The sequence below is a fragment of the Argiope bruennichi genome, chromosome 4 (assembly GCF_947563725.1).
Source record: "Argiope bruennichi chromosome 4, qqArgBrue1.1, whole genome shotgun sequence".
NCBI classification, from domain to species: Eukaryota; Metazoa; Arthropoda; class Arachnida; order Araneae; family Araneidae; genus Argiope; species Argiope bruennichi.
This window is the reverse complement of record NC_079154.1, coordinates 133,408,769-133,431,418: the sequence shown is the minus strand read 5'-3', so window position 1 is coordinate 133,431,418 and position 22,650 is coordinate 133,408,769. Positions and strand designations below refer to the sequence as shown.

At 29.5% G+C, this 22,650-nt stretch overlaps 3 protein-coding genes across 5 annotated transcripts in view; 2 read left to right on the top strand and 1 right to left on the bottom strand.

The window, feature by feature from the left end:
* The window catches only part of LOC129965516 (Na(+)/citrate cotransporter-like), a 41,437-nt gene extending 31,177 nt beyond the window's left edge, over positions 1-10,260 (top strand). The window contains exons 8-12 of the mRNA XM_056079485.1: positions 1,176-1,283; positions 3,746-3,926; positions 4,981-5,142; positions 6,254-6,391; positions 9,516-10,260. Coding sequence (XP_055935460.1) covers positions 1,176-1,283; positions 3,746-3,926; positions 4,981-5,142; positions 6,254-6,391; positions 9,516-9,692 — 766 coding nt within the window. The 3' untranslated portion in view covers positions 9,693-10,260. The remainder of the gene's footprint in view (positions 1-1,175; positions 1,284-3,745; positions 3,927-4,980; positions 5,143-6,253; positions 6,392-9,515) is intronic.
* Positions 10,261-17,790: 7,530 nt separating this feature from the next.
* LOC129965515 (trafficking protein particle complex subunit 6b-like) lies at positions 17,791-18,493 on the bottom strand. The gene has a single exon (XM_056079483.1). It carries the CDS (start codon positions 18,395-18,397, stop codon positions 17,930-17,932), a length of 468 nt encoding a protein of 155 aa, XP_055935458.1. The 5' UTR covers positions 18,398-18,493; the 3' UTR covers positions 17,791-17,929.
* Positions 18,494-18,747: 254 nt separating this feature from the next.
* The window catches only part of LOC129965513 (polypeptide N-acetylgalactosaminyltransferase 11-like), a 36,952-nt gene continuing 33,049 nt past the window's right edge, over positions 18,748-22,650 (top strand). Inside the window, exons 1-3 of one of the 3 annotated variants that reach the window (XM_056079482.1) lie at positions 18,748-18,768; positions 19,170-19,255; positions 21,706-22,308. In XM_056079482.1, coding sequence (XP_055935457.1) covers positions 21,797-22,308 — 512 coding nt within the window. In that variant the 5' untranslated portion in view covers positions 18,748-18,768; positions 19,170-19,255; positions 21,706-21,796. The other 2 variants (XM_056079481.1, XM_056079480.1) reach the window with 2 other exon arrangements.

Here is a 22,650-nt window from a genome sequence, read left to right as displayed (position 1 = left end):
ATAAGCACAGTTTCACTAATTTGGCTTCAAAACAACTAATAATAATTGATTTTTACATTTAATTAAAGGAAATTCAGTATTATTTGGCTTTTTTTTTATTCAGATACTGACCCTTTCTTTCATTGCTAAAAATTTACAAATATATTTGTAAAAAATTTTCCCAATTTCTTTTACTGACCATTAAAAGATTGCCAATATTTGAGTCTATTTTTAGGAGCCTTTACTCGTACTATGATCTAATTTTAGAAAAAAATATAGTCATATTTTATTCTAGATTATAGTATATAGATAGAAACACAAATTGCGCCAGAATGACATGTCGCATTAAATGAACAAATGTATGCTCTTATCATGGACTGAATATAGAAACTAAATTCAAAAAGTTTTATAAAAGAAAGTTTGTAGAAATCCAGAATAATAAATTTAAAAATATTCGACGTTATCGCTAGAATTTGTTTTATTTAGCGCAGTCCCCTACCTAAAATAGTTTTCATAAAAATTGGAACAACAAGGAGGAATTCAGATATGTTTCAGGTGAATAAATAATAATCATTGAATATATTCCAATATTACGAAAGAAAATTTACAATTATTCGTACACGAACCATAAAGAATATGGAAAAGTTACTAAGATGTTGTTTCTTAAAAAGGTTGGATGAAATATTTTATAAATATCTGTACAAATTTACTAGTTTATGAAAGATATGAAAAATGTGTAAATCAAAATACATCAAAATCTCGTGGTCGATGATTGCAATACTTTCTTCTGCTGTATTTCGACTATGAGAAAGTAAAACATGAAAGGAACTCTAATCCTAAACATCTTGACATGATACTGCGTAGGATTGATCGGTAGAGTTTTACATTATTTGCAAACAAAAATGCATTTAATATCGTTGTAACGCACGAACTCAGTTTCTAAAACAATGAGAGGTATTATTATAAAATAAATTATAAAACTATGGTCGCTTTTATTAAGAGTTTTCTTTTCGACGGTACATTTGCATTATGATTTCCCAAATCAAATTTTTGTCCTAGTTTGTTAATTTTCTCAAGACATAAAAATATTATTTCTTTTTTAGTGATAAGTCTTATCCTATTAAATCACAGTCACATGAAAATTGACTGATGAACATTCACTCAAACGATGCCGTTTAAATGTTGTTTTTCTCCAGGTTCCACGAGATGGCCGTTCTCTGCTGTTTCATCGTCCTGGTGTTTCTGTGGGTTTTCCGTGAACCCAAGTTCATGAGCGGCTGGGCGGATCTCTTCTCTTCCGATACGTAAGATTGAACTTGGCGATTTTGGCTGAGAAAATGGATTAGTGATTGGAAGAGGCGTATTTCATGCTTCGATAGAAATCCCGTCCCAGGAAACGCTAATTTGGCGTGGATAAAGACTATACACACTTTTTTCCTCTGAATAAATAATAAACATCCACTTATTGATTTCCACGATAAAGCAATGAATCCTTAAGCAAGTTTTGCCTGCATTTAGGGGAAATTATTATTGAGAGCTTAGGAGTCATTTTTCTGAGAAATCAGAAAAATAATACGTCTCGGGAAGGAAAGTATAATGAACCTAAATTTTGTAAATGAAATATAATTGTTTTCTAATTCTGCATGCTGTGTCCATGCGGAAGAAGAAATGATAATCGTACGTCTTTTTTTTATCATCCAAAATTTCGAGATTCACTATTTCAGTTCTGAAAGCAATTCCAGATTTGAATCCTATTGACCTCCATGATTCTCTCAAAACCCTGTGACATTTGGACCGGAACCGAGAACATATGAAAATTTCTCGCGATCGTCTGCAATCGCTTCAGGCCCAAAATCCTCCCTATCAGATCTTCATTTTAGTATCTGTTCGTTTTTACAATATTTCACTAATTCAAAAAAAATGTTTTTTTTAAATATAATGTTGCTTGCAAAACTCCTTCACTGTTTGTCACAGCGTTGTAATAATGCGACATTTGAGTTCATAACAAATAAAAGAATTCTATGCATCTCTATCCATATTAATAGCTCGCCGACTTTCGACTGGCAGATTTGCCTTTAATTAACTCAGTCATGCAATAATCTCTTATGAATAACTGACTATTCATTATTCCGCCAAGAAAATACTTTTAATTATAAAACTGTAGCATATAATTAAGCCTTGTTAGTTTAATAGATTAACGTCTGCTCTGTTCATACGATGCATCCTTATAGAGTCAAAAAATAAAGATCCGGTTTATCAAATTTCGCACATATATAACCATGGGGGGTGAAAATATGCATCTCGGAGCGGTTATTTTGAAATTTTAATTAGTTAAAAATTAAACCGAATGTTTTTTTCCATGATAATTTCTGAAAATATGATTGCTCAAAAAAAGAATTTTACACCGTTTCAAAATTCAAAAAATTATTTTTTAGTGATACCAATGTAATAGTATTCCGAATTTTTATTGAAATTTGACAATTTTTAAAAAAAATATCTTTTTATCCCCTAATTTCCAAAAACAGATTACATTGTTGCGCTAAAATTCAAACCGTTTTTATTGTTTCATCAAATACTTAATCGCGTAATTTCCTTCCATTGTTACAAGTTAAAAATAAATAAATAAAAAATAAAAATAAAAGAATCTTGTTTATTCTATGCGAAGGATGAAAATGTGAAGCTACAATATCGCGAAATTCCGAAGATAGAGAAACAGGATATTTACATTTTAAATAGCATTATGATGTTATGGGAGTGTGCCCATTAAGAAGATTCATGTACATAATAAAGGTGAATAAAATATTTAAACCAGCAAGGCATTAATGTCAAGAAATGTTTTGGAAGCATGGGCATGAAAGTGTATCTAAACGATCTGAAATAAAATAAAAGCAATATTCCTGACGAACCAGCTGGTCGAATGAGGCGATTAGTCTCTACTACTCATAATAAAATGTGTATATGTGTTAACTATTTACAGACCACATCGTTGGACTATCGTTACCGAATTTGACATATATATATATATTGGCGGGTAGAAATGTGTACCTCGGGACGATTTTTTAAAATTTTAATTAGAATTTCAATACTTGAAAATTAGGATGAATTTTGGCGCTTTTGTCCGATAACTGTCGAAAATATTAAAACATACTTAAATAATATTTAATTAAGCTTTACAATAATATTTCCATTGCTTTGAAAGAAACACATAATCCGTTTTCATTGTTTCATCAAATATTTAATTATCAAATCAAGTAGTGACGATTTTTTCCAATTATTAATAACTAAGGAAGAATTCTGTTCCTTGTCAGTAGGGTTAATATCTGTATGATTTATATCTCTGTTTAAGACAATAGAATGTTATCATTTTTTTTTAATTTTGCCATACTGATAATGAAGATTTAACCTCAGAATCAAGTAATGGAGATAAAAAAAATTAACTCTCTCTTCCCATTTAGTGATATAATTAAATGTATAAAGATATTGCATTAATTATTGAAAATTATTTAAATGCATATCACAACAGAAAAAAAAAGTCGTAAAGCTTCTAAAATAGTAAATAGTAATAATGTAACAGCTCTAACAAAATTTGTAGTTTAAAAATATTTTTCACAGAAAACTATTAATATGTAATATCCTCTGCTTTCGTTTAGTGGTGATCACTTGTAAACAAGTACGGTTCTTAGTCTAACCGAATGCTGTTATTTTTTTTTCAAAACAATGCACAAAACGATCGTTTAATAATTCTGGTTTTGTTTTGTGTTTTCAGTCGAAAAGGTGATGCTGTTCCTGTTATTGCAATCCTGTTTCTGCTTTTCCTAATTCCGGCCGAGCCTTGGAGAATCAGGGATAGCCCAGCTCTCCTCAAGTGGTCTGCAGTTCAATCGAAATTACCTTGGGGACTGGTCCTCCTTCTCGGAGGTGGTTTCGCGTTGGCTCAAGGAACACAGGTAAATAACAAAACAATCGAGAACCATTGAAAAATGTGAAAGATTGATAAATTTGTAAAACTTTCTTTAGATTACGATTTCAGATTTAATAATTTTAATTTTTCAAATTATGTTTCGACTGAATTACAAGTTTATGACGCTATTAATAAAGTAATATCGCTACAGTGGTGAGCAATAATTAGAAATGACACATGGTGCGTTTGTTTGTGATTCCACACTGGCTGAAATGACTACTTGAATATAAATAAAAAATGATTACAAATGTTTTAATTTATAAAGACTTTAGGACAAAAAGTTTCGTTATATGAGTCTCCATCTGAGTTATCCTTTAAAATGAATCGAGATTTCCATTTGTGCAATATACACAGATGGATCAAATACATCTGATATTGTCTCATTTGCTGTTGTTTTCCCAAACGCAGTCTCAAACGTTTTCCAAACGTTTCCCAAACTTTTCGTTTAAAATCCATCCTTCCTCTTCAGTTTACACAGCGGAGATAACTTCTGTTTTATTTACCCTAGAAAAATACCCGACAGGCTACAAGAGAAATATATCATTTACACCAATTCATTATGTGTTTTACAGTCTCTTCAATCATCCCATCTTCATTCCAGAAATCATCCTTTGGTTTGGACAATGACGCCAAATCGGCTACTATTATAACAAATATTAGTATCCCTGTGAGTAATTTAAAGAAACACATAACTTTGCTCTACCTCTCAAAATGGCAGACACAATGGGATCTGTTAACAAAAAACAACTTCGTAGTGTTAAACCTCGAGTTCAACCTTGGCCATACCTTCCAAATAGAAAAGCAGACACTATCTTAACCCGTTTGCTCCACCGTAATAGTATAATTAAAACGCAATATATGCCTTGTTTTTTCGAAATAAATAATAGTTGAAAGAATGTTACCAAAGTTTTTAAAGAAATTACTCACTAGATCTGGTATTAGATTTGATACGGCTAAAGCATAAAGTGTTGTGTGAGCATCTATAACTTGGCAACAAATAAACATAAAAAGCTATATTTTTATTCATTATTTAATTTTAGAAATCTGGCCTTTCTAAATGGCTGGGAGCCCAAATGACGCAACTTTCATTCCTCTCTCCCTCTGTAATGCAATTTCTTCTGTGCGCATTTACGGCTGGACTCACCGAAATCATCAGTAATTCCACGGTGGCCACCATACTCTTGCCTGTGGTCAATCAAATGGTAAGATATTGAAATTATGCAAACAGTTACAAGTTGATGTTTACAATTTTGATCTCATAAATAATTATCATATTTGAGGAGATTATTTTGATCTTCTAAATTACAATTTTGATCTCATAAATGAATACAAGTTCGATTGAGATAAAACAAAAAATAAGAAAGGCAATTTAGTCAATGTTCTAAGGAATAACTATAATTGAATCAAGACATTATGTTTTATTCTGAAATCACTTTTCATTTCGATCATATTTACTGCTTTGTTCTCTTTACTTTGCATTAAAAAGATAAATCTGTGAAGAATTTCATATTTTGGGAATGCGGCCCTATTTAGTATTTAAATTAAAATAAAATATGGAAACAATTAAAGAAAAGACGAGGCATTCGAAAAAATATGAAGATAGCTATATAAGATGATTTGGTCTCTTCTTATTTAGGAATCTCTCTGCAACGTATACACAGAAATGTCTTTGCGCTTTGAATGACAATCAATAAATCCTTTGTTAGGCGCGACAATCTTTCTGGTCATGAATTCTTTTCTTTTTTTCTACAATGTCTTAATCCTTAATTTTTATAGTTTAATACCTAATATTTATTTATTTTTTAGTTTATTATTTTAATTCTACAGCATTGAAATCCTCACCTAAATTTTCTAAATAATTTTTATCGCAAAAGATTGTTACTTTTAGACGCTATCATTAAACAAAAAAAAAAGTTATGACATTGATTTGAGGCAATCGTTCACTAGCTCGAAAACACTTCACACGACGCGTTAAAAACTATTCTGCATTAAGCAATTACAATAGCACACAATCTGAAATATATATATAAAATAAAAATAAATAAAGAACATAGCGACTTCTAATCTAGGACGATCTAAGGGATCGGAATAATAGTTTTCGATCTTTGGCGATGAGTGGTGAAGTCAAGATTCCCACTTCTCGAAGGTTAATGAAAATTGTTGAAAGAATGTCGATTGATTTCAAATAGAAACACAAAATATCCCTGAGCGATTGACTGCGCCTAATGGAGGATTTATTAAAGCTTGTATGTGTTGCAGATAAACTTTGATTACAAATAAAAATTAGTATTTTCTATTGACTGATCTTTTCAGGCACTTACGTTCCATATCCACCCTCTCTATTTAATGCTACCCGTCACCGTGGCATCATCCTACGCATTTATGTTACCTGTAGCAACGGGACCCAATGCCATAGTGTTTGACAGTGGCCACATGAAGACTGTTGACATGGTAAGCTCAAATATTTCTTCATAAAAGTTTAATAATGCGATAAGTCGCAGTTATAATAGCTCATGTGCTTTAGAAAATACAAATGGTTTCAAGTTTGTTCGAAATGTTGATAACGAGTCAAACTAAGTAAGACAAAGTACAAAAACGTATCACACATCTGGAAGCTGTGGACCCGGGTAAAAAATATTTCGAGACCTTTCCCCTTCTGCTCTTGTGATGCCTTCTATATAATTTGAAGCAGATAGTTTTTTTTATTTTTCATCGCGAACTATTAAATATATAACATGGAAATTGCTACGGATTAATTGAAACTAAAATACATACTTGTGTTTTAATTTTAAACTAAGAGTTTTAAATAATAGCTAAATTAATAAATGAATTTGGTTTTAATTTACTTTACTAAAATACATGTATGTAGTTTTGTGTTTCAGACAAACAAAAGTAAGCAGCAAATGAAAGTTGCCATTTCTTTGTTAGGATAACGATCTGCTCACTTACAAGTTTACCATCAGAATTCTAAAAACCCACTCTGTTTATATGGGATGTTTGAATGCCATTTGAAAGACAACGCAGAACAAGAATCCTTCTGAGCTCCTAAAAGTTCTTCAAAGAACGTATCTCTAGACTCTTAGCTTTTGAGAAGAATGTAAAAAATGAGTATGTTGTCACATCTGGAGCTAGAATAATAAGTTTTAATAGAAGCAGGAGCAAAAGTGCTAACATATGATATAGTATTTATGCAAGTAGCTGATCAAAATGACCACCGCGCATTTCGAAGTATGAGAGCGGTGCAATGGCTAATGGCCCGAAACAACATGGTAGACATTCAAATCTGGTGATCATGTTCATCATATAACTGGACAGCCCCAGGTTTAATCCAGCAATCTGTGTATACCATAATTTTAAGGCGAACCGAAAGATACGCGTTCATCATCCATCTCATTAAAAAATTTTCTCTTTCATAAGACCTTTTTTTTTAATTATAGCCAGTTACCCCGTTATCGCAGAACTAAGCCGTATAAACAGGGATTATTGTGACTGCCTGTTATGATCCGTCCCAAGCTTTTTTTAATTTCCCAGATTTATTTATTTAGTAGCATTATGCTTTTTCTTTTGTATATTCATCACATATCTCCTTTTTTAATACGTGATTCTATCACTTTGTAGCCATTAAGAGAGTCATTAATCTTTAATAACTGTTCTCGACGATATCACAGATGAGTGGTCGTTTTAATTGTGAATAAGCCTTTAGTTCAATCCCTCTGTTCTCAGAGTTCCACATCAGAAAATTTCTCTTACCGTGAGTGTGCAAGCCACATCTCTTCATGATGGCTCACAACCTCATTTTTTATCTATAGCATGAGCAACATATTATTATATGTATCATGAAGCTATGCAATACATTATTTTTACCAAAACATGCATATTTCCAAATAATCATATACGTTGTCTAATAAAATGCAAACGCTAATGCTCCTTTAGTAAAGCTGACTTGTTTGTGTCACCCATTTTCTCCAAACATGCAGCTCATAAGCAGAGGATAAACCTGTCTGTAAATCAGATCTATTTCCTACAGCTACCAAATTTTGGCTCAAATATATTTTGGAGGATAGAAATGTAAAATCTTTTTTTTTTTTTTAATTTTAAATCATTGAAAATGAAGCGAACGTTTGGATCTTTTACACGATAGCTTATTTCCGAAAACATTATTGAGCATACTTTAAAATTCATAAAACTGCTCTTTAAGTTATATGAATTTCATTGTACAATTTTTTTAAAATTTTGGCAATTTTTTAAAATTATTTATTTGCATCATTTTCAGTCATTATTTTTATTGTTGAATAAAATTCAAATCGTTTTCGTTGTTTCATCAAATATTTAATCAAATGATTTCATTCCATTGTTGAAAGACAAAGAAGAAGATCGTGGGTTACAGGGGCAACCTCTAAAGAAGATGTGCAGTGAGAAGATAAATGACTCGGACAGCTACTTTTCAATGGAATTGTGATGTAATGGGGTCCGACCCCATACTAGAAATATTCATGCGCATAATAAACAGAATAAGTGTAAGGTTATTAAAATAACAAGAGACACAATTTTGTACTTAAAATTCTTCGTCGGAGTAATCAAATGAGGCGTACCATATTTTATTGGAATTAAATGCAGCCTAGCAAGACACCTTCCACCTTAAATGCAGCATTCCAAAAGTCTCAGATCTCGAACACTTGCATCTGACTTGTTTGAAAGATAAGAATACAATACACACCCGAGTATCCGGCCTCATTTTCTTTTATCGTCATTAAATGGGGAAGGCAAGGCGTCGCATTGGCCATTTTGTCAAAACATTGGGAGTGGGCGATCCTTCTACATGTCGTATGCAAAATACGTGAAAGGAAATCAACAGCGTTCTGTTTATTTCGCCAGTGTGTCATAGACCTGACTTATTGCCGCTGTTCCTGATAATATCCCTGTATTCGTGAATTGTTCTTGAGGTGTGTTTATCACAGTATATCGCACTGTATTAAGTATATACAGAATTTATGCAAAAATGTGAACAGTTTATTTCTTTAACTTACTTTTTCTCTAATAAATTCTTGAAACGCGCATTGCAGTATATAAACATATATAAACTACCAGTAGCCTTCTATTTTAACTCTACACGTTAACGGTAACTATTATGATTCATTGGGCAGTGGTAAATCGCGTTCATATTTTACGTAGCTTGAAATAAATGGAGGGCTTAGTACTCAATAAGAAGTGAGAAATACGTATTATAGCACTGAGTTTTGGTATAAAAACTTTGTCTTCTGGTATGGGTGGGCAAAGAAATGAGTTCAAAGAATTCCACCCTATTCGTCTTTTTTGTTATCCGGCCAACTCTTCCGCCACATTAGGCCGGATACTCGAGAATGTACTGTATATTCGTATATTTAATACGCTCTATATAGATCATTAAATTTTTTTTTATCTCTTAGACCCTAGTTTCAAATTTAAATGAGACCTTCAAAACTGTTGTCTTTACTGATATTGCCTGTTGGGAGAGATGCATAAAAGTATTTTTAAAAAATGATTTCTTTTTCAAATAAACGAAAAGTACCTTAACAGTATCCTGAATATGTTACAGGTGAAACCTGGCTCGGTGATGAACATCATCTGCTGCTGCGTCCAGATGTTTACGATCAACACCTTAGGGACAGTGATGTTCAATCTGAATACGTTTCCTTCTTGGGCGGGCAGCAGCAACGTAACGGAAGGAAACTGGACGTTTCCACTGACCAATTCAACAAGAGAAATAACCTAGCAATTTGGTAAAAATGGAAGAAAGTCGATTTCTCTTTTTCATAGACAGACTAAATGGAGGAAAAAATATCAAAATAGTTGATATTTTTCAAATATCAAAATATTTTTTTCTACGAAAATAAGAATTTCGATTTTTTTTTTTTTAGAAACAGAATGTGGCTCTCTTTTTAAGAAAAGATACTATCTTGCGTTTTAATGCACAAAACACTAGATATATGTTTTAATACTAGAAGAACAATCATCATACAAATACTCGATGTTTTATTCTTCAATAACAATATAATAATAATAATTTTAACTTCGATTTCTTTCCTTTTTTTTTTACATTGTGTATCGATCATAGTAGCTATATCTGTGGAATCTCTCACAGTCATCTTCTTTTCCTATGCGTAATATTTGCATATAAATCGAATTCACAAAGGTAAAATAAAGATTTTAGCTCATTTATTGCATCTTTCACATTCTCTGATCTTAATTGCATTACATTTAATTTGCATATACAGGGTGTTTCATAATGGAACGAACAATTCATTCAAATAGGAGGTTCGGTTCTATTAAATTATTCTCTACAATTTTAGATCAAATTTTTCCATGCATTTCTAGTCATTGTTTATACAATGACTAGAAATGCATGGTCTAGTGCAAGGGTGTTTTTCAATGCCATCTACTACGTGAAGGTGGCATTTCTGATCATTTGGTGTGTTTTTGAATGCCCAACCTCTTCCATTTACTTTTGGTATTTTTAATGTTTGAATGTGTTGATACCGTTTTTTAATAAATTAATTACAATGATATAGCTGACTGGCAAGCAAACTATTTTTTTTAGTTCAACAGGAATAACCTGAAATAAATGGAAGATATTTTGAGGTAAGAGAAACTTATTTCGATGAACCGTGATTGCATGAAAGAAATAAAAAGAAGCAGAAATAAAAATGGCTAATTCGTAAAAAAAAAAAAAAAAAAATTTTCTTGGAAAAAATATTTTGAATTACACAAAGCTTCTAACTTTAATTTTTTCTATACACTAGTTTTAGATGCATGTTGCACACAACAGTTCTGAATTTTGACTAGTTATTTCGTCTATTCTAGTCTTTAATTAGTATTCTTTATTGCACTCTTTTTTTAAAAATTATTGTTTTAGAATTGCAGGAAACTTAACCCAAAAATTTTTCAATTTTAAATAATAAGAAATAGCAAATCTCTTTTGGAGGGAACACAAAATAAATTAACTTGCAATGTTATCTTTGATTCGCAGTTGAATTTCATGAAAAACAAATAATTTAAAATATCCATAAAAAATAAATAGTAAATAATATCTTTAAAATATAGTATTGTATCTTATAAATACTGCTACTTGCTTATAAATAGTGACTGAATAATATCTATAAAAAATAATCGCAGAAGAAATAATTTTTAACACAAAAACCTAAGCAATTCACGGATATAATATTAAATTACTTGCAATATCTAGCACTAAAAGTGAATACATGGCGAACATTTTCCAAATGAAACTGTTATCGAACAAAAATAGGATTTCTCAAAAAATGATTTTCTAAAAAACTCTGCAATAATCTAATAAATGCTCAGATATCTACTCTGACGGAAATAAAATAGCATCTTGATTTTGCAATTGTCGGCGACATACACTGTTACCCTAAATTTAAACCGTTTAATCTATATTGTTAAAACTAAGGAAGAGGGAATCTATTTTAATACCTGTATAGTTTATAAAACAGATGAAAAGTGAATTTGCAATAACTCGAAAGTTAGAAAAGTGATAACCAGACAACTGCGTTTTTAATAGTGCTGTAATGTCTTCATTAGGAAAGTTCATGCACACAAAGAACAGAAAGCATGTAAGTCTATTAAAACAGCATGCTTTTATTGCCCGGCAATTTGATTGAAACATTAACTTGATCCATTTTAAGTAAAACCAAAAATAACCAATATTTCCGGCGAACAAGCTGGTCCATAAAGAAGGCTAATAAGAAAAAACTATAAACAAAATGTAATTGAAACTATAACTAACCGCGGAATGTAATTGAAATATTTTGAAATCACATAAAAATTTTTTACAACATGTATCAGGGTTTAGCTTCTCTTTTTTATTTTTCATATTAACTGTGCAAATATTAAATAGTGTCTTTTTTTCTTTAGTTTTCAGTAATGAAAGAAAAATGAAGTAATTAAATATTGGATGAAACAATAAAAACAGCTTAAATTTCAGGGCAACAATGTAATTCATTGTTAAAGTTAGGCAAAAAAAATTTAAAAACTGTTAAATTTTGGCAAAAATTCGCTCGTCTATTAAATCAGTGTCATTAAAAAGAAGACAATGTTTAAAATTCTGAGATGGTGTCAAATTCATTTTTGTGATATGTTGAGTCATTATCGTGGAAAAACATCAAAAATTTATTTAGCTTTTAATTAATAAAACTGTTAATAAAAATTTTAAAAATTGCTCCGATTTGTACATTCCCACCCTACAAAGCATATATGTGCCCAATTTCGTAGCTGTAGGTGAAAAGTCCTGGCCTGTAGAGAGCCAACACACACACATACATACATCTTTTTAATTAGTAGAGAATATACTCACTTCATAATTTGACGTAAACTAATTCAATTGAATTGCAGTAAACTAATTCAATAGACGGCCAACATATATGCATTCATCTTTATTATTTGTAGAAAAATGTATGCGCACTTCTTAATACGTAGCAAACTAATTCATTTGAATCATGCTTTTCCGTCATATCAAATGGCAGGATGAAATTAAAAAAAAAAAAGCATTTTATTTTAATCATTTAATAGCCTAAATAGCCTAAATTTAATAGCCAACAAACTCTCTAATAAATTTCCTTATTAAAACTGTTGTATTTAATAAACAAATCGCTGCTTTTGGTTTGTATTGCTGCAAACAGATGGTTTTTATTGTGTTTGACATTTTACCCAATTTTCTTTGTGTGCTTCCCCCCCCCCTTCCCCCAAAATCATATCTGCTGCGAAATGCTAAAAGCCAGGTGAATTTTATTCAAATTATTTGAAATGTTTTCTTTGAAACAAATGTTTGAATTCTTGTCGCATAAATTTAATCCTGTCAAGAAAGTCGGATTCCTTTCGGAACCTTAGCGGAACTTTAAATAAAAATGTAGACACTTCCGAAATTTAGAGTCTATTATACGATCAGTTTGCTTTGCCAGGGCCGCCGCGTAGGGGTGCCAAAATTGTTCACCGCACAAGGGCGTCTGGGTCACGGGGGCGCCAAAATTTATAGTACTTATAGTTTTTTTTATTTAATGTTACTTAAATAATAGGTGTTAATTATACGCTAGCAATTTTGCATGTTTTATATTTTCTAAGCAATAAAATGAGATTTAATTTTTATTTTAATTTAGTTTTACTTTTATTTTCGTTCCTGCGGGTTGTTTTCGTTTGTGTAAAATAAAATTTGATTGCCGATACGAACAATAAAAACACGTTCCGTGTAGAGTTAGTGCTACCACACGGAACGTGTTAAAAATATAAAAATTTGTAACATCTAACAACAGGAATTGGGAATATTTTGTATCGGAATATATTTATTCTTTATGTGCTGTGAAGCTGTTGCGGCTGAACGTCGTTGTTTAGTTTGCTTTTTTTTTCGTAATGATGGTGGCGGCACTACCGTGTGAGTGTGCCCGTGAATTAACAGGGAATACCCTTGTCTTTGCGATGTTTTACCAAAGAGGATATGCCACCTATTGATATTTTAAATGAAAACAATCTTACCGATACATTTCCAAATATTGGAATAGCTTTATGGAGTTCTTTAACCCTTCCAGCTTCGGTGGCTACTGGAGAACAAAGTTTTTCAAAACTTAAAATTATAAAAAACTACATTGCGTTCTACCATGGCGCTGAAGAGCTTACCGGACATGTCAATTATATCCATAGAGAGTGAAATTTTGGATAAATTAAATATAAAGGAATTGATACGAGCGTTTGTAACTGCTAAAGCTAGGAGAATCCATATTTAAATATATTTTCTAATTCTTATATTTTACTTAAAAAATGTTTTATCCTTATCTTGTTTTTAAAATTTATGAAATAATAAAAAACAATAAGATAATTTAAGTAATAAAAAAACAATAAACAATTAGACAAACGTGTTTTAATATTATAATTTTAAAGCTTTTCACTTCGAAAGTCAAATTTTGAATACTATAAAAGAGTATTTCACATATAGTTTGCAGCACTTTATATGAGTGCAATAGAATCCCATAAAGGGGCGCCAAATTTCAATTTGAACAAGGGCGCCTAATACCCACGCGGCAGTCCTGTGCTTTGCCCATACGAATTAAGAGATTTATTAATCTGTTTATTGTTGCATAGGGCCCGATTTTGATAGCACACGTGCAATCTTCCGCTATTGTGCGTTCCTTTTCTTTGTAGTCTTCAACAAAGGCACCAATACATATATTCTTTTATAAAAGAAAACCATTTATATCATTGTTACTGTGTGTTCAGCACCTAACCTGCAAGCCCTTATAAGTAAATATTCAATATTCCACTGTATAAAAAGTGAAATTTTTTTCACAAGTTAGCTCATATGCTTGTTGCAGATATTCTCCTGATGACATATTTCTACACATTTTCTGTATGACTTCATATGATTACTTGGTATTCCAAACAAACTTATGTATTTGCAAAAGGGAAAATGCTTCTCACGATATTGGGTATGTCTAAAATATCCTGAACATTATAACTATTAGTTTGAATGAACTTATATTTAGAAATATTTGTTTTTGATAAGATTCATATTTTTAATTAATTTAAAAATAGGGTAATTGAAATAATCGATGGATGTATTACTTTGTAACAAAAAGAAAATTTATAAATTAAGTAATTACAGTAAACAGTTTCATGTGTCATTTTATTAATTTATTTGTATTGCGTTTTAGAAGGTATATACTTAACACTCTTTTTCTTTCACAACTATTATTTTAAAGAAAATATGGAAATATGAATGCTATTTTATAGATAACAGATATAAGAATACATCTTTGCATTTATACACTATTTTCTGCAAATACTTGTCATAGAAAAAAAAATTTATTGCAAAAATGAAAAATTAAAGTTTAGTAGACAGGATTATTGTAAAGGAATTTCTTAAATCCATTGCCTAAACTAATAAAATGAAGTTCTGGGATATATATATCTAATATTATACAGAACCTAATATTTTGTGTTGTATCTCTATTATCGAATTTCAATATCACTCACATAGCACAATAAACTCGTATAGAATTTCTCTCTCTCTCTCTATATATATATATTATTTTCTAATTACAAATTTTAATTCGTTTCAGTCATGAAACAAAGAATAATTTCTTAGCTAATGGAACACGAAATTTATTGCTAGACATTATTCAGTATTTGAAAAAAAAACAAAAAAAACAAATATGAGTAAAGTAAATCTAAATTTTTTTGCCAAAATCTATATTTAACGAAGTATTTTTAATAGATCATTGTTTCTGTTTTGTGTAATAAGATTTCTATCCAAGTATTTTTGACCAAGCATTTATTTTTGCATATACATATATTTTTATTCTTTACAGACAATTGGTTTATTTTAAGACTGTTGAATGGCATTGTTTTAATAATACGAAATTTTCAAAAAATTTTTGCTTCGTTTACAAAATGAAGTAGCCTGTGAAAGCAACTTGAAAACTTTCCTATTTTAATTGTTTTCTTGACTTAAATCTGTTAGTGAAAATTAGTTGTTATCCATTGATGCTATTGTATTAATCATTGTGAAGTTATCATAATAATTGTAAAGTTTAAGATTAATCATTCTATCGTTATCAAAAATGCAATTAAAAAGGGGAAAAGGGGGGAAGGGGAACAAAATTAAAAAAAAAATGAAGTTAAAGTTGCTTTTGACACAAAATTCAATGCAGGAAACAAACCATTTGCACCAATCTCAAAAACAACCAAATAGATGGTTCTGCCCATTTGATAATAGATTTGTGGAAAAATATGTCTTAAAAAGTTATTTTGATAAGTTTTAAGTATTTTATAGAAGATTATTTAGAAGCAAAATAAATATTTAGTGAGAATATTTTATCAAAAACTAGATTACCTCAAAAATATTTAGTTGCAAAAAATAGGGAAGAGAAGGGGAAAGAATGCTCATAATTTTAAACAATTTTTCACACACTAAAAAGTTTTTCAACAGTTAAGAAAGATAAATTCTTGAAAGGCTCTCATTATTTACCAAACTCAATCATTTTTCAGCATTTGAAAATAACATTTTCAGAATCATACAATATTTATTTTTTAACAATATTTTATTTATTAGACAAAATGGGCTTTATAAATAAACTTTACATTTAAAATACAAGCAAGGCATCAATGAAATAAGTGCCTAATAATATAAAAATTCTCAAGATTTTAAATAAGAACCATTCCCTATAATTTATTTTCCAAATACCACATTTAACATACAGTTGCACCCTGCAGTACATGAACCCCTCTCTGAAATATTCATTGTTTCATGTTTATTGCATACCAATTTCACAGTTCTTTAGAAATGTGTAATTCTATTTGAACATTATTTTATCATGTAAGTTATATTTTCTGTCATAAGGGTTAAATGAATTCTCCTAAATCCAAAAAAATTAATTGATTTATATAACCTCAAAATGTCAGCAAAATTCTATTGTTTCTATAACTCCTCCTTAGAAACTCTCTTGAAAGTGACATCTGCTGCCTTTGAGAAATTTCAAGTTATGCCAGCACAGATGCTAGATAAAATCAAGCAAGTTTAATTCATGAAAAAATTATGTAATAACCTATTTTCAAGGAATACTTTAAGTTATTCCATTTTATATTTCTGTAAGTACAGGTCCACAAACCATGTTTTTACATTATTTCATTTGGTTAATATATTATTTAATTAATGTACGTGTTAAGTGAGAAAGTACACCTAATCTCAGTTTAATAGATGACATAAAATTTGCTTCATGGCTATGTTATATGATTTGTATTTATAATCCACATACTAAAACATATGGTAAGTAATTAAAATTATATATATTTTTTTATGGGAAATAATTGGGATAAAGATAGATATTTCAAACTGATAATTGCAATATTTTTTACTCTCAATAAGTGTAAGACTTACAATTAGCATCCAGTTTTTCACCAAGAATAATAAATTTTTTTAAAAAAATGAGGTAAACTTCCTAAGAACTCATTAAAAGCCTGCTATCTTGGCTACAAGGAATATCAGCAAATAGGTTTTAAGATTATAATTAAAAACTGTGAGAATTAGTTTCGGTGACAAATAACACCTCTCCTTATACACACAAAATAATCAGAGAAAGGATATGAAATTTATGCTAATAATTTGTTAAATTAAAATATAACCTTTTTTTTACATACTGCAAATGAAACTTAAAATATATATATAAAACTTGAAGACTTCTAGTTTTTTTAATAATCGAGGGTTTTATGGCATAACAGCTATATTAGGCTTTACTATATCAGAGGATTCCAGGAAAATAATATACATACAAAACTTAGGAAAAAATATAAATGCAATTTTTATCAGATATTGCATTTTCCTGAAAGTGGCATAAATTTTTGAAGTCTCCAGCCATCCTGAGCTTTGGAAATTACTGCATGCACAATTGCTTTATCCTTAATAAACACCCCAGTGAAAGGTATGTTCTTGTCTTGTGTCATCTGAATTGCTTAGAATTTTATTCAATGCCGTCAAAGGTTTTTATGATCAAATTGGGAGTTTTTAATAATTATCTTGACTGAAATTTTATATTTTTTGTCACATCATTATTTTCCAGTTCATTTTCTATATTTTTTATTAAGTTAATCTTTTTTTTTTCATTGTTAAATATTAAATCAGTCTAAAACATAAAATCTAATAGGTACTACATAAATGCAAATGAATTTAATATAAAATATCTCCTATGAACAAAAAGTATTCGGAAAGTGATTTATCTGCTACTCTCAGGTATAAGCATATTTTTTCCACACATTATATACGATTAATAAATGCATTTACTTATACATTTTAAAGTAATATACTGGCAAAAATATAAGTTTATTCTTATATTTATTTTTATAATAATAATTACAGGTATTCAAAAAGTATCAATATATACAATTATATTTCTATATGTACAGAATTCGCATATTAATCTTACATGACAATAAGGAGACAAGATTTCAAATTCATCACATTCGTTGAGCAACTACTTGGAATTTACAACTTGGTGGAGTTGCAACATCAGCCGTCACAACTGATGTTATTCCTAAATTCATCAAAGCGCCTCGAACAAGCCCACAAGTAAATGCCAGATATTTAGGAGTAGAACTTAAAAACTGACTGCTATTCGTTACTTTCGTTAGAAATCGGAAAGCGTTATCATGAAGAACATAAACACCTTGATTATTAGTACGAAGATTATTAATTTCTTTTTTGAATACACTTGACCAGAAGTCCTTGCATATGAATTTCATTATATCCAATTCATCTTTGAATCGGGGCCATTCTCTGGTTAATCTTTCTACCAAACGATACCCGGTATAAAATCCTATAGTTTCTAGTTTGGAGACATCGAATTCTTTGCATTCATCAGCAGACGAAGCGTAAGTACATATAAGTTCTAAATGCAACAGATCAAACAACACCTCATCTGCCATTCTTGCATAAATTTTTTTAAAAATCAAATGTGGACAATAATTTTATTAGAGGTACAGACTATCAAATGTGCCCTAACCAAAACAAAAACAACAGCCCCTTTATATATGAAGAGAGTTTAGTTGTTCAAAAATTTTTACAAGAGAAAAATTAAGAAAAAAACCCTTTGTTTTGTATTAATATTTAATACAAAATATTATTTTTTCTCAATCAAATGTAAAATTATAGAACGAACTTATTCTTATTTTGTAATTTTATAATTTCCGAGAACAGTTATGAGCTATTAAATTGAAAAATGAAATTCAACAGGAAAATTTCAACTCAACTGCAAGAGCATTGATGTTTATATTTATATCAAAACAAGACGATTGCGGTAAATTTGCTGAAGTTTTGAAATTCCCTATAAATAGTGATGAATTTTTATTTATAGCTGATAATATCCCAAATAAATCACTTTTTGATTTACAATGGCTTTTATAAACTAACTTTCCGTTATAATTATTTGAAAATCCTTAATTATAGATTTCTAGCAATAAATTGTTTGATATTAATGAATATATTCGTTTTCGAAAGTACCGTATTTATTAATTTGAAACGTCAATATATTTTGAAAACTGGCTTGCAGTTTAAATTTATCATCTACTGGTTGGTTATTTGCGAAATTCCTTGAGATTTATATTTTATTGTTTCCTTGTGAAGGATTGTTTTATGTAAATTAATTCATGATCTTTTAGGTGAATTAATATTAAATTTTTTATTTTTATGGGTATTCAGCTTATCAAATGAATTCGGGATGATGGCCCAAAGATATTCCAAAAAGTGAATTTGAAATTTTCTACAGTCTGTATTTTTATGTTCAGGTAATGATATTAATAATTTCTATTTACATTTCAGAAATGTACATTTAAAATTTATCATTATTTTTATAAAGAAAAAAATCAGATTTAAATTTTCTAATTATCACATTAATCTGGAATTGTTGAAATAATTATTGAACCTGATTTATATTTCCCAATTTAATAATTTTTAATCATTTATTATGCCTTTTTAAATTGAACACTTTGAGTTTCCATGTCTGAGTTGCAAAATAGTTCCATGCATTAATATTTTAATGAACAAATTTATTTTTGAATCTGTTGGCATATTTCTTGTTTTAAATGTTTTTCTTTGATTAGGAATACTATTTTTATGAAATCAGAGTTGCCACACCACTGGAAGAAAAATTTTGTAGTTATTTTTTTTTTCCCAACCAAAAAATGGTGACCTCTAAAGATTGCAGGAATAAAACATTGTTGTCATAGCTTCAAAAAACAAAGCAATAGCATTTGTGTAATGTGAAAACTCGCCCTTTTTCTATTCTTTTCCCTTTTTTTTTTTCTGTATAGATCAGTACACTTTTGATTCGTGAGACAGTTTTTCTTTTTCCATGAGATTTCTGAATTTCAGCTAATGAATATATGTGAGATTTCTGTAACTGCGTGAAAGAATAGAATATATTTCACTGGTGGGAGTCGTAACATTCAATTTATGAAAGCAGCACAGTGGTGTTTTGTCAACACTACTTAAATTAATTGAATGTTTTATTTATTCTTTGGGAAATTGTGAGCTTATTTATAGTAGATTAGCAATTTTTTAAAACCAATGAGCTACTCAAAATCTATATTTAATTTGAATTGTATGAATAAAAAATATAATCTCATGTTGCTGAAAGAGTTTGAGAAGTTCCGCAGAATGCATTTATTACACACTGCTCATTTTGTAAGAAGATAATAAACCTAAGTAATATGAGAATACAGGCATTTACTAATCATGCCAAAAGAGGAAAACATTTTAAGACTGTGCAGTTCATAAGAGACATAATTGAAATTTGAATTAGTATCCAAAAGGTATACAGGAAAAGATGATATGTCAAATTTAATGTCCAAAAATGAACCAATCTCAAACTTTTTAGTTCAAGGACAATAATTTAAAGCTGAATTTTGATGGGCATTGAAACTTTTTGCATCCATTCATTCTTTAATGCATTCAATAATGTATTAAAAATATGTTCACAGAAAGTGAAATAGCTAAAAAAATGTGCATTTGGCAGTATAGAAGTGTCCTACCTTATTTGTTACAGATTAGGTCCATTAATTCCATAAAACTTATGGCTGAAAAATCTGCAGATATTGAAGCACAAATACTTGAATTGGCAACAATGAATAAATAAGGAATAATCTTTCTTTGTAATATTTTTTATCATGTAATCATTAAATGATTTGCATCATGATAACAAAAATGTTTTGTGATTTATTTCACTCGAGTCCTTAATTTTGTGTTACTTATAACTGAAAAGGATAAGAGGTAATATATCCCCCTTTTAATATATAAATTTTGTCTTGCTAAGTTCTATATTATAAATAAAGAGTTATTGTCTATTTTTTATATATGTAAATATAAACCTTTTAATATACTGTTATTTCAAATAATGTTAAATTGTTGCTTTTTCCACTCCTTAAAGCCATATTCCATTATAACTAGCACATGAGTGTTATTTGTACATTTCTTCATATCTTGAATATATGTGCAGGGCAAACACAGGGATTCCCCCCCCCCCCCAGATTTGAGTGGCAACTCTGGAAACATAGCAAATGTAAAAAACAACTTTTTATTTGTTCACCACCTGAATTTTCAATATTGTGAAGTTTGTTCTTATCAAATCTATTGAGAAGAGAGGGGAAAACATGATAGTAATGGAGAGACAAGGTTTTCTTTCTAATTTTACTTAACCTTTTTTTATTACTTTGGATATTTGTGGTGTTTCCAATTAGGCTAAATATTTTCATTCTCTGAAATTTTCTCAATTCTATTTTAGATTTTATTCTGTATATATACAACCCCCTCCCCCCACCTTATTTTGAATTATTTGATTTTATCAAAATTGTTTTAAATTTTATTACATGATGCCATATATTTTTGAAGTTTGTTCTTAAGCTTTATGATTCCTTTAAAATAATCCATTTGGAAATGCATGATTCATTTCAAACAAAGATACAGAACAATCATTGAAATAATTCCCCTGAAGTGTATATTTCTGGCAGGATGAAAGAGAAAATCCTGAATAGACCCTGCTAATAAAATGGGTATATTAGCAGGGTCTATTCAGGATTTTCTCTTTCATTAATTAGATACTTGAAATGTACAAATGAAGTGTGGCTTCAGAATTTTAAAATCTTTAAATACCTTAGATATATTTCATTAGCATATGTCATCTATTATTGACTTTTTACTTGCCTTTGTTAAACTAATGATAAAATTTGCTTTATTTTAGATGCTACATAAGTGTGTTTGCTTTGAAGTAAAAAGAAATCATCGTCATCAATTATGTCTCTTCCAGATTGACAACTTCAGACCACCTTATTATGGTATCCATAAGATATAAGTCCTTCTTTTTAGGTATTATTTTAACATCTTTGACATGGGCTGTCATTTTATATCTTAGCTCCAAACTGAATAATAAAAATTTCTTTCATGAAAATACTGCCGAGAAAGCTGCAAAATGGAAGCTGAGACCAAGAATTGATAATATGCATCGGATTGCCCAGGTTGATGCATTTTCTATAGAGTCCAAGGAACAGAGATTAAAAAGTAATTTCATTGCCAAGAAAAAGATACCTGACAGAGAAACAAACTTGATAGATGTAAACGATTTTGATTATGATTCGAAAAATAAGCAATCAACTGTATTTCATAGACATAAGCAGGATCAAACTGCAAAATTATTGAACTCAACAGATCTAGTACATCTGGGAATGATCACTTCTCCTAATGATCAAAAAATCAAAGATGAAGGATATAAAAGACATGCATTTAACCTTTTAATCAGCGACAGACTAGGATATAGAAGGCGTATTCCTTACACCGCTCATTCATTGTGAGTATTATTTTTTTTAATTTTACAACATTTAATGAATATGAATGAAAAGCAAAAACCATCTCCTAATTGTTCTGATATAACTGATAATTGTGATACGTATTCTTAAAAATATGATATGTTTATTTTGCTAATATATGTTAGAAGGAATCTTCACATAAAAATGATATTTTCATAGGCAAGTAAAAATAAATATTTTCATTATTAAAGATTATTTTTAAATTCTATTATTGTGTAAATTTTTTTTATATATGTCATGTTTTGAATTCTTAAGAATTGAACATTTTAGGTAGGTAGTAATTAAAATAATATTATTCGAGAATTTTTATTTGAGCTTTTTTT

Excerpts from the sequence above, each read along its gene's own strand:
- LOC129965515 (XM_056079483.1), bottom strand. The coding sequence starts at position 18,397 with ATGGCAGATGAGGTGTTGTTTGATCTGTTGCATTTAGAACTTATATGT.